General features: G+C 27.1%; 1 protein-coding gene across 1 annotated transcript; it reads left to right on the top strand.

Moving 5' to 3' along the window:
• The first annotated feature begins 2,328 nt into the window (after window positions 1-2,328).
• Window positions 2,329-3,108, top strand: LOC107173668 (uncharacterized). The gene is made up of 2 exons (XM_015524291.2): window positions 2,329-2,631; window positions 2,941-3,108. The coding sequence occupies exons 1-2, from the start codon at window positions 2,329-2,331 to the stop codon at window positions 3,106-3,108; spliced, it is 471 nt and encodes a 156-aa protein (XP_015379777.1).
• Window positions 3,109-15,267: the final 12,159 nt, after the last annotated feature.

Raw genomic sequence — 15,267 nt, 5'->3', positions numbered from 1 at the left:
TTCATTTAAAATTTGTAAGTATTAAACGTTAGTGTTATATTTTTGTTTATTATTTTAATGCTATGGATTTTAAACTTAATTTATAGTAATCATTATTAATGTTTGTTTGTCATACGTTGTAACTATGAGTTTAATTAGTTGATAAAAATTTTATTCAATCGAAATTTCTTTGATGAAATACTTTGGTGAAAATTCATGAAAATATAAAAAATATTTAAAAATGAAAATCTTGCTTTTATATATCACATACTTACCTAATAAATAATAATATTATTTAACTATCATTAAACCTATACAATACCACCTATCTTGAATCCTAGCCTAACCATGAAAAGTTTATTGGTTAGCAGTAAAGTATTAAGAAATATAATTTAAATTACATACCTATTTCCTAGCTGCCAATTTAATACAAGGTTCTCCTTAAGTTGATATAATAAAAATTGTAAAATATTAAAAATACATAGACACTTTTTTTTATAACCGTTTGAAATTTAAATTTTAACAAAATGTATTTAATTGAAAATTTACAAATTATTTAGTTGTTAAAAATATATAAAACGTTTATTATTTAACTTAAATAGCTAAAGATTGAAATTTTAAACAAGTAAGTATTATGTTAATATGTTAAGTTAATTATGTAACAAAAAAATTCTTAAAACTATAAAAACACTGTTTTTTTAAATAGTTATTTCAAGTTCAAATTTCGATGAAATTACAATTAAATAACCAAGAATAACAATTTTAGTTTTATTGTTGTAATTAAAAATTTTATTCGAGGGTACTTGGAATTTCCAGAGTATACTTTGTATTGTGATTTTAATAGTTAATTAATTATAAACTTATATTTTATATATTATATTATATTTTTTCTATATTAAACTTTTATTAATAATGAATTGTATTTACTAAGATTGACTGAGTGAGTCGTCTACATAACATGATTTGATTAATTTGAAATTTAATTTATAGACACCTATATTATTTTTGAAAAAATTACAATATAATTATCATCACTATATAGTATAAAACAGTAGGTCCCTGTTATCTGTCTGTATGTTTAGATCTTTAAAACTACGCAGTGGAATATGATGTGAGTTTTTCTAAATTTATTATAGAGTGATTCAAGAGAAAGGTTTTTATATATTTAACATGCATATTATAGCAGAGAGACACATTGATAATTTTAAAGGTTTCTAATGTAGTATATATGGGTTTCTGTCAGTCTATCAGTATGCATTCATAAACGGCTGAACCGATTTTGCGACGAAATTTGATACATTTGATCTGTGGGTAGAAGATAGGCTGAGTTAAAAAGTGAATGGCCCAACCCCGGGAGGTGTTCAGTCATTTTGAGATTAACTTACTATGGAAATTTTTGTTTATAGATGATTGCTATAATGGTTGAAATATACAAGATTATTGTATATATACTCTCTCTCTCTCTATCAAATATTTGATGATAAAAACAAAAATGGCAGCGTAAAGGGAGTCAATAATAATTAAGTATATACGTTCGGGAACTTTTATGCCAGCCGCTGATAGCCAGCGAATTTTTCATGATAGAAAAATTTATATATTTTCATAGAACTTATATTTATAATACCTACATATGTCGTAGCCATTTCGTGAAATCGATCTTTTCATGAAAATATAACCATTTCGTGAAATGGAAACACGTTTTTACACTTTGTGAAATTCAAAAATATTTCACGAAATGCTCACTTTTTCACGAAATGGTCACTCAAATTTAACATCGTGTAATTTTTTTCATGAAGTGAACGACCACTTTATGTACTGAAATACAAAATTTAACAACTTATTCTACCCTTATAAATTTAACTTAAATAATTATGTATAGTAATAAAGTTTATTTATATCATATTAATTTATTAACCGTATGTAAACGTTTTTTATTTATTAGAACAGGAAAAAAAAATTGTATTTTAGCTGAACAAGTTGACAAACAAAAACTGTCCAAATTGTATCTGGAGGTCAGGGATTTTTAAGTTGTTGATGTAAAAGTGTTTGTTAAACCAAAAGATGTCTTTGTTTTAAAGGTAGTCTAAAATTTAACATTCGTTGTCACAATTAAATTTCCTGCTCTAATAAGTAAATACCCATACCTAAACGTAAATAATAAATATAAAAATAAACCTCTTTGGATTTTTATCTATTTTAATTTGAAAACTAATGATTTATTAATAAAATTTGGTTTCTAAAGTAACGTGTATTTTCAATACACAACATTCAGTCAAAATATTATTCGATAAACACAACGAAATAAAACACAGCTAAATTTGAACATTAACATTTTAAACTTACAATAACATGGACACAGCAAACCAAAAGCGATGTGAACAACAAAATTTGATTAACACACTGAAAGAAATTCAACGAGAAAACGTGAATAGAAGAATAAATTGTGGACAGGTTAATCCCAAATCAACCCCCAAGAAGGGTAACCCTTGTTGTTCACTATCACCTGTGACACCGACTACCTTGATCAAGACCAACGCTTGCGAAAGACAGAAATTACCGAGTAGAAACATATGCACCACCGCCCGAGATGAATGTGACAGATCTGAATTGACCGCGTATGGAAGAGAGTTTATGGCGAACAATGGAAAATTGGTGAATAAAATAAGATTACATTCTTAAAATATCAATTATTCTAAATCATAAACCCTGACGATTATAGTAATATTTAATATGCATATTGATAAAACATCGAAATTATTGATATTTATTATATTGAATAATTTTTTACCATGTTAATTTAACAATTTTTTTTTAATTGTCTCTTCATCTGCTAAGTATTTTAACTATGAGCGCTCATGATATGTGGCTCAATATATTATTCTATATTGAAGAATTTATAAAATTGTTAAGCTTATCTGAATACCTGAGATTACATGAATAACAAAAGATTTCTTACTTCAGGTTACTAAGTGTGAGTGTGTAAAATTTAATGGTCTTCAAGACTCGTGTCGGCATCCAGGATGTTACCTCAAAAATGGATGCTTAGACAATCCGTTCCCAACTTGTTCGCCAGCACAACAGTGGAAAATCGATTATAATTCAAAGAACAAGAAAAACAATGGATGTTAAAATTATAAATCAGTTATAACGATGTGTAAACCGATACGCAGACATAATGTCACCTAATATCCATGTCGATACTTAAAATAAACGAATATCATATTTTTATTAAACTACTACTTATTAACTCTATGGTAGCAATTTTCAGACAAGGTGCTGTATCGTGACTGGCATCTTTGTAAATGTATAATAATTTTTTTTGACTATGACTAATTCATATTAAGCAACACATATTATAATATTGTGGTTTTTTAAAACTTTAGATCTGGACCAGTGGCTTACAAATTGTATAATTTGTAAATAATAACTTATTATTATTAGGTGCAAAAAAAAACTTAGAAGTTAGTAAATTTTACATCATATAAAAAGGCACTGGCAGTGGTTGGGTATATTGAATTAAACACAAGAAATAGTAGAAGTTGGTGGAATAATGACTAGGATAGTAGTCAATGTTCGTGCAAATTAGTGTATAGAATATATTTTAAAGAGAAAATAGCTCAGTTGTTAAGTTTTATGTGGTGTAAATTTAATCGAAAGATTAATATACGGATGTCCCACCACTAGTTAGATGGGAATGAGGATGTACCAGTGTACCATATTATATATCTGTATAGTGTACCTACACTGTAAAATGTACGTGGTGGTTACCTACACTATATAATAATATGTTAATACTCTGAACTTAGGTTTGTAATTGGATGCTATATTATAATTTATAATCGAAGTTTCCACCCATTAATTAAAGTATTGACTTTTCTTTTCTAGTCTCTTTTATGATTTGTATAAACATTTAGGAGGAATGACGATTTTTTTCCTAGACGAAACTTTCATCCCAGTTTCTAAACGGTGGAGACTCGTTTCCGCACATTTTAATATATTTTTTTAAATTTACGACAACTCGTTTGCGCACAAAATAGTAAACAATGAAAACCAGCTTTTAGGTACAGTTTTGGGTGTACAGGGTGTCTTAAGCTGCCCAACACGTTCAATATTATTGATATCAATGATCACCCGTTAAAAAAAATTGAAGTACCTTCAATACAGCCAATATACGGTCAATATTGATGGTGTATGGGCCGCTTTTATCAGACAGCAGTAGTACCGTAATTTATTGTAATTTGACAAAATTGTGAATAATATTTCTAAGGAAGCTGTTCTAAAATAAATAGCTAAAACAACATTTTTAAACCCGCCAGTCTATATAACATCAGAATATTATGATACTGAAAGTCCTCAACCTTAAGGGCTTCGCCTAAAGGGCGAACGAAAATGTTGTTTGACTATAATAATTATTGTCCACTATCAGTGTTGACCAAATTGAAAATATGGAGGTACGCGCAGATTATGTACACCCTATACTTGGATAAATTTCTTGGAAAAAAGGTTTCTATTGTTCGTAAATTGTACGCAAATCAGTTGTAAAAAAGTTAAATGTAGCCTTTCAAAACCTAAGCGCTTATTGCAAAGCAAAACTCCATTACCTAGACTTATAGTATTGTGTCATATGATCAATATTATATATTATATACTAATTATTCAATATTTTTTAAATTGTAAATTATAATTTCACTGCAGTTTGCACCATTGGATTCCTAGAAAATATGTACCACATACCATTAAACCATGCCTAATGGAATTTAGTAGCAACCTAATCATAATTAATGACCAATGGCTATAATATTTATAAAGTATACTTGCAATTATTATCTGACACAATTTTTTTTTTAATAATTACCTACCTACTTACTTACAAAGTGTATTATGTAAATAACTTGGAATAGGTATTTAGTATTCAAATTCATGGGGAATGTATGGTTAAAAGTTACATTATTTTATTTTTCAGATGCACGTCACAGTGATTATTGATAATTCTAGCAAAAGTGAAAGTACTTACCTATTGTACTCGCTAGTGAGTTTATTGATATAGGCAGATCAAAGTACACTAAAAGACAGTTCTATAATAAATTCAAAATACTTAAATTATTGTTTAGAATGAATAGGTACATGCATGAAGATGCTGCTTAGGTACTCTTTTTAAGCATATATTCATGATCTTTTATATTCCAACAAGACGATTCGTTATGTTATATAATATAGCGTACGAAGCTAAAATAAAAATAATAACAATATTAAATGCCTGATGTGAAATATTATACTTAGAGTGAAATACCTTAATACCTTTGAGTGAAATAAAAAAGAATATTATCATTGCCAATTTACCAAACATTTATGTTTTACGTTATTATTAATGCATATAATATGTATTATACTAGTTGTCAATTGATCGATGTTAGAGTTATGATGAATTAAAAATTATGATAATATTGTTTTAGCGATTAACATGATAATGTTTGGTTTATAATAACATATCGGCTTATACCTATTTATTTTTTATATAAATTATTTCTAACATTAATACGACGTATCAAATCCATCACTTAAATTTATTGTGAATTTATCATATTTTAAAAAGAGTGTAATGTTGAAATTATAATGTATAGATATATTAAATATTAATTTTAAAAATTTATAAATAAAAGTATAACATTAATTATTTTAATTGAACTTATAATACGGGGTAAACATTTTTCTATCGATATTAATTTAAAAAAACTAATAATAATAGAATATTTGTTCATGCCTATAAATAGCTCAACATGAGTTAAAAAATGTTTAAAATTGTATGCTTTATATAAAATGTTAATTTAAACATATTAAGTGAAAATTACTCGTATCTATGGTAATTTGTTTTAGAGTTACATCAAAATCCAAGATCGATTTTGTCGAAAAGCGATTTTGCGGATAAATTCCCGTTTTTCTTAATTCTTTTTTGCTTTTCCCACCGTTTTTTAAAACTACTAAGAATTTTAGATTTTTACCTTCCCAATGCATTAATTAGATTTGCTTTGTTACCAGAAAAGCTAGTGAAGTTGGAAATTGAAGCATAATTTCTACTACCTATCGTGTTAGTATCGCTCCGCTCAGAATCTAAAATTTAAGCGTTATTTGTATACGTAATTTATTCTTGGCTTTTGGAAGCATACCTTTTCGCTACTAGACGTACCAACTGTTAAGTTATATTCGTCAGTTTGAGTAGCTAAAACGTACTGTTGTAGGGTTGTAGACACTTTACTCCCACCATTGAAATTTAATAAAATAAAATAATAACTCAATAGTCTATGAAAGTTACTGAGAAGGATAAAACACGATTGCGTGTGTTCGGTATCGGCGATACCTTTTTATAAGCTACACGATTCCGTATGATTTAAGCTGATTTTTAACTACACAATTGCGTACGAAGTTTTAGGTGTTGTTGCCAATTTTGATACCGGTATATATGCCATATATGACCAGGGTTGAGATTTCATAGGATTTACATATTTCTTATGATATGCTTAAAAAATAGCAGAGTAAGCTAAAATGTGTTTCATAATACAGAGAACTCAAATTAAAAATTTTATTTTTATTTTTTTGGATTTTTTGAGACTTGCATTTTTAGCTGTATTTGAATCAAATTCGGTCTTATTTTATGAAATTATATTTTTTTGTCAAATTATCAAGTATTTTTAGCACCATAAATGGACCGGAAAGATTTCATAGGACTTATAATGGTCAATTTCACATTAATGAACAATTTATGTTAACCTATGCAGATGACATTGTGCTGATGGATGAAACCAAATAGGAAATCATCAACTCAACATCTAAACTCATAAATGCAAGTAAAGGAATAGGATTACATGTAAACGAGGGAAAAACTAAGTACATTGTCGTATCGAGAAGACCACCAAATATATTATATTCCATAGTAGTAGATGATTATAAATTTGAAAAAGTTGATAATTTTAAGTATTTAGGCGTAAACATCAATAACAAAAATGATATGCATATAGAAATAAAAGAACAGATCACTAGTGGAAATAGGTAGATGTTATTTCAGTATTATCAAACTCCTAAGATCTAAGCTGTTATCTAGAGCAGCATTTCTCAAAGTGTGTTCCGTGGAACCCTAGCGTTCCGCGGGACTATCTCAATGGTTCCGTCAGATGTATGTGATGTCTTAAACATTTTTTGTAGTACTGGTTTTTTATAGAAAAAATGGGGTTGAGTTGGAAGTAAAGACATAAGGGTTCCGCAAAACACAAACTATTTCATATGGGTTCCGTGATCCTAAAAGTTTGGGTACCGCTGATCTAGAGGATCAAAGATACTACTATACTATAACTACCTTTGACCTGTGATAACATACGCCTATGAAACCTGGTTCTTGACTAAAGGTGATAGCAGAAGACTTATCACGTTCAAGAGGAAAGTATTAAGAACCATTTATGGACCAACCTTTAACCCAGAAACCTAGACATACGAAAGAAGAAGTAAAGTATCTTTATAATAAGCCAGACATACTCTATGTTATCAGGAATAAAACGACTAGAATGGTTCGGACATGCATGGAGAGCAGATGGACAATTAATTAAAAATGTACTAATCAATAAAACAAATTAAACGAGACCCCTAGGACAACCCAAAACCCGATGGATTGATGTAGTGACCAAAGATATAGTAATGATAGACCAGGACGCAACTTAAGTAACAGCATTTCAGAAGGAGAGGTGAAGAGAAATTTTGATGGCAGCGATGGTCTGAATGAACCGCTAAGCTGACGAAGAAGAAAATATATTATATTATTAATTATTTTATTCACGATAAAATTAGTAAATTTGACAACGTTACATAAAATTTCATACGCAATCGTGTTTATTTTTTTTCTTAAAGGTACTTTTAACCCATCTACAAACATACGCAATCGTGTTCTACCCACTGAGAATACAAATTTGTACAGCCGTAGGTACACGAACTGAAAAATAAAATAAAACCTCGACATCAGTGTACTTAACTAAAGAGAGATCTCTGTTTTTAAACAAACTATGTGTAACATATTACTAGAACTGCAAGAAAAATCCTGACTATGCCATAGATATCAGTGTATGACTTTAACAGACGACTGTATTGTTTTCGTATGAAAACAACGTACTCAAATTTATTTTTTTTAGCTATCAACATACTAATAACTATATTTTTACCATCAAATACAGTTTAATAGGTATATATTCATATATTAGCTAGTATAATAATGTTTTAATCGTCGTAAATTCGTAATCGAACTGTAAGTATTCCGATAATCCCATCATTTCTTTACCATGACCATCCTGTTAAAAATGGACGATAGTATAATAATATTAATAATAACATATAAATTATCCGTTAATTGTAGGAATGGTCGTACTACTCACCAGGGTCCTACTATTTTTTGACATTGGTTATCAGCCTGAGGCCACCTAGCCCCCGCTTTAATCGGGGCTTGGACGAAGATATTAAACATGGGTAGGTACCGTACTTTTAAGGAAACATTGGTATCAAAAATCAAATGTATTTTGTGAAGTGCAAGAACCACTTATATTGAAATATAAAAAATATTATATTATAAATGTGTTTCCAGAACCATACAGATGATTAATCAAACTGTATTATTAGTTTAAAGGTATAGATTTATAGTGTAAGTTTTGTATACTAATACAGTTGATTATCATCCGCAATCGTGTTGATATTAGTTTCAAGTACATTATACGCGAATAGTGTGAGGTACAATCTTCAAAAGCGTGAAAGATTTAAATTTTATATATATTGCGTACTGGTAATACAGGTGACGACTTGTCCTTGTTTGTATATTATGACACGAAGTTTACGTTATCAGGCACCTCTGTATTACCTTGTACAATTATAATTGGTTTGTAAGACATAGAAGTTAATTTTGTTTTGTTTATGTTACGCTGACCAAACAATTAGTTTATTTTTTAAGTGACTGAGCAAAAAAATGTATAATATTACATTCATTGAGTCGGTTTTTAATAACAATTATTGCACTTCTTTCGGACATACAATTTTATGAAAAACTTACAAAAAATTTTTTTTCAAAATTCGTTTAGTCAGTTGAATCGTTCTAATCGCTAATAATACTAAATTATTAAAACGATAAGCATATTAATCATCGCACGTGATATTATAATATATGTCTTGGAATTATTATACCTGTTACAAAATACGAATAACCATGAAAAATATTTGAATTGATCTGTTTTTCGATATATTACTGTTCATTTTAAAGATATTATGTAATTAATCACATGTAATTTCTATGATTTTTAAAAAATAAAACCAAAAAGATACCTATATGCATTTTAATACATATAAGTAATATTTATACGAATTTAATTAACCAATGAAATAAAATAGGCACTAGATATATTAGGCAAGGTCATATTGAAAAATTAGGACAGTTGATAACTTTTTTATTGGGATACATTTTATTTACCTGCTTCGTATAAAATATTTGTTTACCTTTTACTACCCGGATATTGGGTCACAAATACATATGTATTTTTAAGGGCCTAGGTAAATTGGGTCCAAGATAAGTTTAGTACATTTTAAAAGCGTAAATTGAGTCCCGGGAAAAACAGGTAACATTTAACTTAAGTCCCCGGGGAAAAAAGGTAGTACTTAGGTAAGTTAGGTCACACGATAAAAATAAAATAAATTTCATTATTATTATAAAACTTCATTTATATTGATTAAATATATTTAAAATAAAAAAATAAAATATAAATTTCATTAAATATGTAGGTATGTATTATAATGTATATATACAGGGCGATTTTTTTATCATGAACCACTCATTATTTCAAAAAGTAGCAATGTTCTTGAAAATATTTTTTTACAAAGTTTCATGTTGTTAAAAAAATAACGTTTTTATGAAAAAAAATTTTTTTAAATATTTTTTATCCTTATAATTTTTTAAGTTTTTTACTTTTTTGAATGGCAACCTAGAGTTTTAATTTCATATTCCAAAGCAGAATATTTTTCTAAGTATTTTTATACGTAAAAGTCGAATTTTGGACGAGTTGTTTATGAGTTATAAGTATTTAAAGTTTAGATTGGTGGAGTGGAGTGGTACAGGTTTACCCCGCAAAATGTTTGTCCACTACTCCGCTTGTCTAAACTTTAAATACTTATAACTCATTAACTACTCGTCCAAAATTCGATTTTTACGTATCAAAATACTTAAAATACTTAGAAAAATATTCTGCTTTGGAATATGAAATTAAAACTCTAGGTTGTCATTCAAAAAAGTACAAAACTTAAAAAATTATAAGGATAAAAAATATTTAAAAATATAACTTTTTCATAAAAACGTTGTTTTTTTAACAACATGGAACTTTGTAAAAAAATATTTTCAAAAACATTGATACTTTTTGAAATAATGAGTGGTTCATGATAAAAAAATCACCCTGTATATGGTGCTCGATGAAAACTTAATTAATATTATTGATTTAATAAATTCAAATCGGGTTAAAACATTACAGGTGTATTTGATAATTTGCTTATATATTTTTCATCAATATAAATAAAGCATATAATAATGAAATTTATTTTTATTTTTTTGATTAGTAACCGGAACCTACAATCTTTTTTCCCCGGGACCCAACTTACCTACTATCTGTTTTTTTTTCGTGACTCAAATCAACAAGTAAGGGTAATTTAGCCAATTTAGGACCCAATTTACCAATACTGATTTTTAAAGCGTACCCGAAGATTGGGTGATAAATTTACAGCATAAAAATATATGAATATATAACATTTATTAACTAATTATTATTATTATTATTGTGGCTTAGTGTAAGCCACAAAAATGTGGCCGTACGCTTAATCTGCGTAAACGAACACACTAAGCGTACGTACCAGCCGCAGTTGATAGCTCCAGGATGGGTGACCACCCGAGATTTTTATCAACATATCCTTGCCGCGCATACTCAAACATGTATTAAATTGCAAATTGCAATAAAATTAGTCATATAATAATAATAATTATATATATTTTTCTTCTAATTATTAAATATTAATTCAATATGTATATTCTTTGTAATTTTTTTTCTCATACATAAAACTACAATTATTTTTTTTGTAAATAATTTATTATATTGAAAAATTTCCCATGGCTCAAAAAAAAAAGTTTAAAAAAGTCAAAATATATTGAAAATTTTATCATGTAGGTACCTATAAAATGTTTATATCAACATTTATTAGAATTGAAACTATCTACGATTATTAGTCTTTAAATTCAGCAAAACAATAAAATCAATTCTATTCAAAATTATCATTCTTCGTTAATTTTTTGTTCGTTTTTCTAAAATATTAATAGAAATATTAAATTTTGATCTCTTAAATGCATCAATTACATTTTTAATTACCCTAAATTTAAAAAAAAAAAGCGGGAAAGTGGGTACCGCTCTGCTGTACATTAGGTGATGAGGTGAACCTCTGACTAGGGTAGGTTAGATTTGAATGCAATGATAGGTATCTTTGTATACGAAAAATGATTATTTTTCAATTAGGATGCATTTTGAATAAGGCATAGTTAATCAATTTTTCCAAAAAAATTGCATGTAGTTATCATATAATTCATAATACCTTATATTATCATAGATATTATAAACATATACCTGGTTTGAGGATAAATCGTTATTATTACGCGATATCATAAAAATTTAAAACTCAAACGCTCAAAACATTTTTCCCATAATGACGCTTCAAATTTTCTCTATAGCTATTTGAAGCAAAACATATGGAAAACATAGTGTTGAATTTCATAAACTTAGATATAAATATAAACAATATTATGAATTTTGAAATACAAAATAATTTGCGAATATTCATAGTTTTGACGAATTTTTGTCAATATTAGAAATTCAAATGCTAATAAAAATATAATTTTAATTTCCGATGGACATTTTTTTTATGATAAAGATTGAAAATTTGTAAGGAAACTTGTATTAAATTTTCAAATCTTAGATTTAAAAAGAAAATTTTTTATGAATTTCAAGCTTAAAACAATTTGCGAATTTTTACGTATTTTGTCAAAATTAAAAATTTTAATACTTATAAAAAAAAATTGTTACTATGAATTTCTTTTAATTTTCAACTGCTATTGTAACAATATGTACCCCAAAGTACCAACTAGATTCATTTCTGATCGAATAAGGTACTGAAGTCAAAAATCGAAGCACTTTTACTGCCCCAAAACGTGATGGCAGACACAAAAAAAATTCATGGTTTTGAAGAATTTTTTTCAATATTTGAACTTCAAATGCTAATTAAAAAAAAATTGTGCCTATGTATTCTTATAACTTTCAATCCCTATAAGAATAACTTATGAGAAACTTTGTGTTAAATTTTCAAGTATTTTGATAGGGCCAAAAATATTTTATCGACACTTTAAAAAAAAATTTTCAGAAAAATTGAAAATTTTAGTTGTCTATAAATATCTCAAAAAAAGTCGAAAGATTTTGAAAATTAAATAATGTAAAGAAAATGCCAATCTAAATAACTGGTAAAACTATCAAGTATCTACGACTTATACTTTTTGAATAATAACAAATATTTAAAATCGTTTGAGGATTAATCGTTATCGTTACGCTATTTCGTAAAAATTTAAAATTCAAACGCACTTAAAATTTTTCCTTTAATGATGCTTTGAGTTTTCTCTATAGCTACTTGAAGGAAAACTTATGGAAAACTTAGTGTTGTATTTTTAATCCTAAGTTATAAACACAAAAAATTTTATGATTTTTTCAACTTCAAAATTACTTGCAAATTTTCGCGTTTTAGACAGATTTTGTAAAAATTTGAACTACGCTTATAAAAAAAAATTGTGACTAACAATTTTTAATTTATTTTAGCTACAATAAGAACAACTCATAGGGAACCTTGTATTACATTTTCAAGTTTTTTTGGTCATCGAACATTTTTTACCGTCACTTCAAAAAAAAATTCTCAAAAAAATCGAAAATTTCAGTGGTCTATAAGTAACTAAAAGAAAATCAAATATTTTTGTAAATTAAACTGTATATATGTATCACTAACATAAAAATTTGGTGAAAATTTCAAGTATTTACATTGATTAGTTTTTGAATTACAACCATATAAAAAAATCGATTTGGTCGAAAACTGGTTTTGCGTAAAAATTCCCGTTTTTCTGTCATTTTTTTTTTGTTTTTCTCGATTTTTTTAAAACTGTTGGAAAATGTTTACTTTTGACTTCTATAATGCACCAAGGATATTCACTTTTACATCGGAAACCACCCCCAAAGTTTGAAATTGAAGCATTATTTCGTTTAGTTATGCTGTACATAGATACACACATCATTCTAAAATCAATATGTTCATCACTTCGTTCAGAATCGAAAAGTGGAAAGTCATGGATGTCGCTCTGCTGTAAAGTAGATTTCAAGTGGGTTACTGTAAGGGATGGATTTAAATTTGAATCCAATGATATATCATTGTATACGAAAAACGATTCTGAGCGGAAACGGTTTATCTGTCTAGGATATATTATAGATTATTAAAAATTTGCAAATCTCAAAAGAAAAACTTTAATGAATTTCTATCTAAGATAATTTGAACATTGCTTAATTTTTATGTATTTAGTCAAAATTTGAACTTTAAATGCTTATAAAAAAAAAATCGTGTCTTTGTATTTTTTATATTTTTCAACTGATATTGTAACAATGTGTTAGTAGAAGCCTTGTATTAAATTTCCAAGCTTTTCTACCCAACAAATACAGTTTTATCGATATTTATAGAAAAAAAAACTAAAAAAGTTGAAAAATTAAAATGATAGTAAACAGCTCAAAACAAATCTAAATATTTTGAAAATTGTATCAAATATAGAAAATGCCTATATAAACATTCAGTGAAAATGTCAAGTATCTGCGGACATTTTTTTTAGAGTTACACCGAAATAAGAAAATCGCTAAATGTTAAATGTGGTGAAAATCAAATGTTGTAAAAATTTAAGTTTAAATGCTCGTAAGAATTTAATTTGAATTTCCGGTGGACATTTATTTTGTGATAAAGATTGACAAATTTGTAAGGAATCTAGCATTAAATTTTCAAATCTAAGATTTAAAAAGAAATTTTTTTATGAATTATTTCTAGCTATTACTGCCCCAAAACGTGATGACAGACACAAAAAAAACACACATCATGGTAAAATCAATACATTCATCACTCCACTCAGAATCTAAAAAAACACATAATTGTAAAATCAATAGATTCATTAGCTTCACCTTTTAATATTAAGTTTACATATTGTGGTATAATTATTTAAAGTTGAGTTTTGGAACGTTTAATATAAAACAATACTACATTTTCGTGTAAAATTGCATTATTTTACAATTTAAATGCATCGTTGTATACAGAATTATATTTTTTTGGACAAAATTATTACTAAAATATTACTAATATCTAATGATTAATAGAAAAATGAATATTTTTAATAAAAACAATGTTTTCATAAAATGTACTTAAAAATATCATAGGCTGACAGGTCGTTTTTAATGAGAATATTTTTTTATATACAATGGTTGTATATCATTGAATTCAAATAGACACCTGCTATAATTTTTTCATTATCTAGGTACAAAAGATTTTACGATTAATAAATTGACGAAAGCAAAATGAGAAAAAATTTACACAACTCGTACACGAATTTACTTGTTCACATCGATTCGTGATCTTTAATTTTTTGATTTTACCATCCTCCAGAGCAATAGATCACGAATTATTTGTAAATAGTTCTGGGCCAAATTTTGAATAAAAAATACCCCCTACACATTTTATTTAGAAATTCGTTTGAGTTGTGATCAACGAATAGTGTTAGTGTCAATAAAGTAAGTAGCCTAAAATTGTTATATCTAACCCAACAACTTTATACTGCATTGTTCATGAATAGTGGTCGATTTTTCAATTTAATATAATAGTGAACTGTACACAAAATATTATTGTAATTACTTATAATACCAATTCTTAAAAATGTTGTTTAATTAGTCATTTTCAGGGTGGCATAGGTGTAGCTAGTGAAATAATTGTTGGCACCTTATAGGTAGGTAAAACATATTGTTTGTTATAGTATTTTTATTATTTATTGTAACTGATCCGGTTAAAACAGAGTGACATAATAATAAAAAATACTTCAGTTGGAATGTTTATCAACGCATATTAATAATGTATTAAGTGTAGTTACCGTTATTGCCCGCGATGTCTGGTTAAAAATTG

The sequence above is a fragment of the Diuraphis noxia genome, unplaced genomic scaffold (genome assembly GCF_037042655.1).
Source record: "Diuraphis noxia isolate RWA-SAM2 unplaced genomic scaffold, SU_Dnox_SAM2 contig0001, whole genome shotgun sequence".
Lineage (NCBI taxonomy): Eukaryota > Metazoa > Arthropoda > Insecta > Hemiptera > Aphididae > Diuraphis > Diuraphis noxia.
This window is presented reverse-complemented; position numbering and strand designations above follow the sequence as displayed.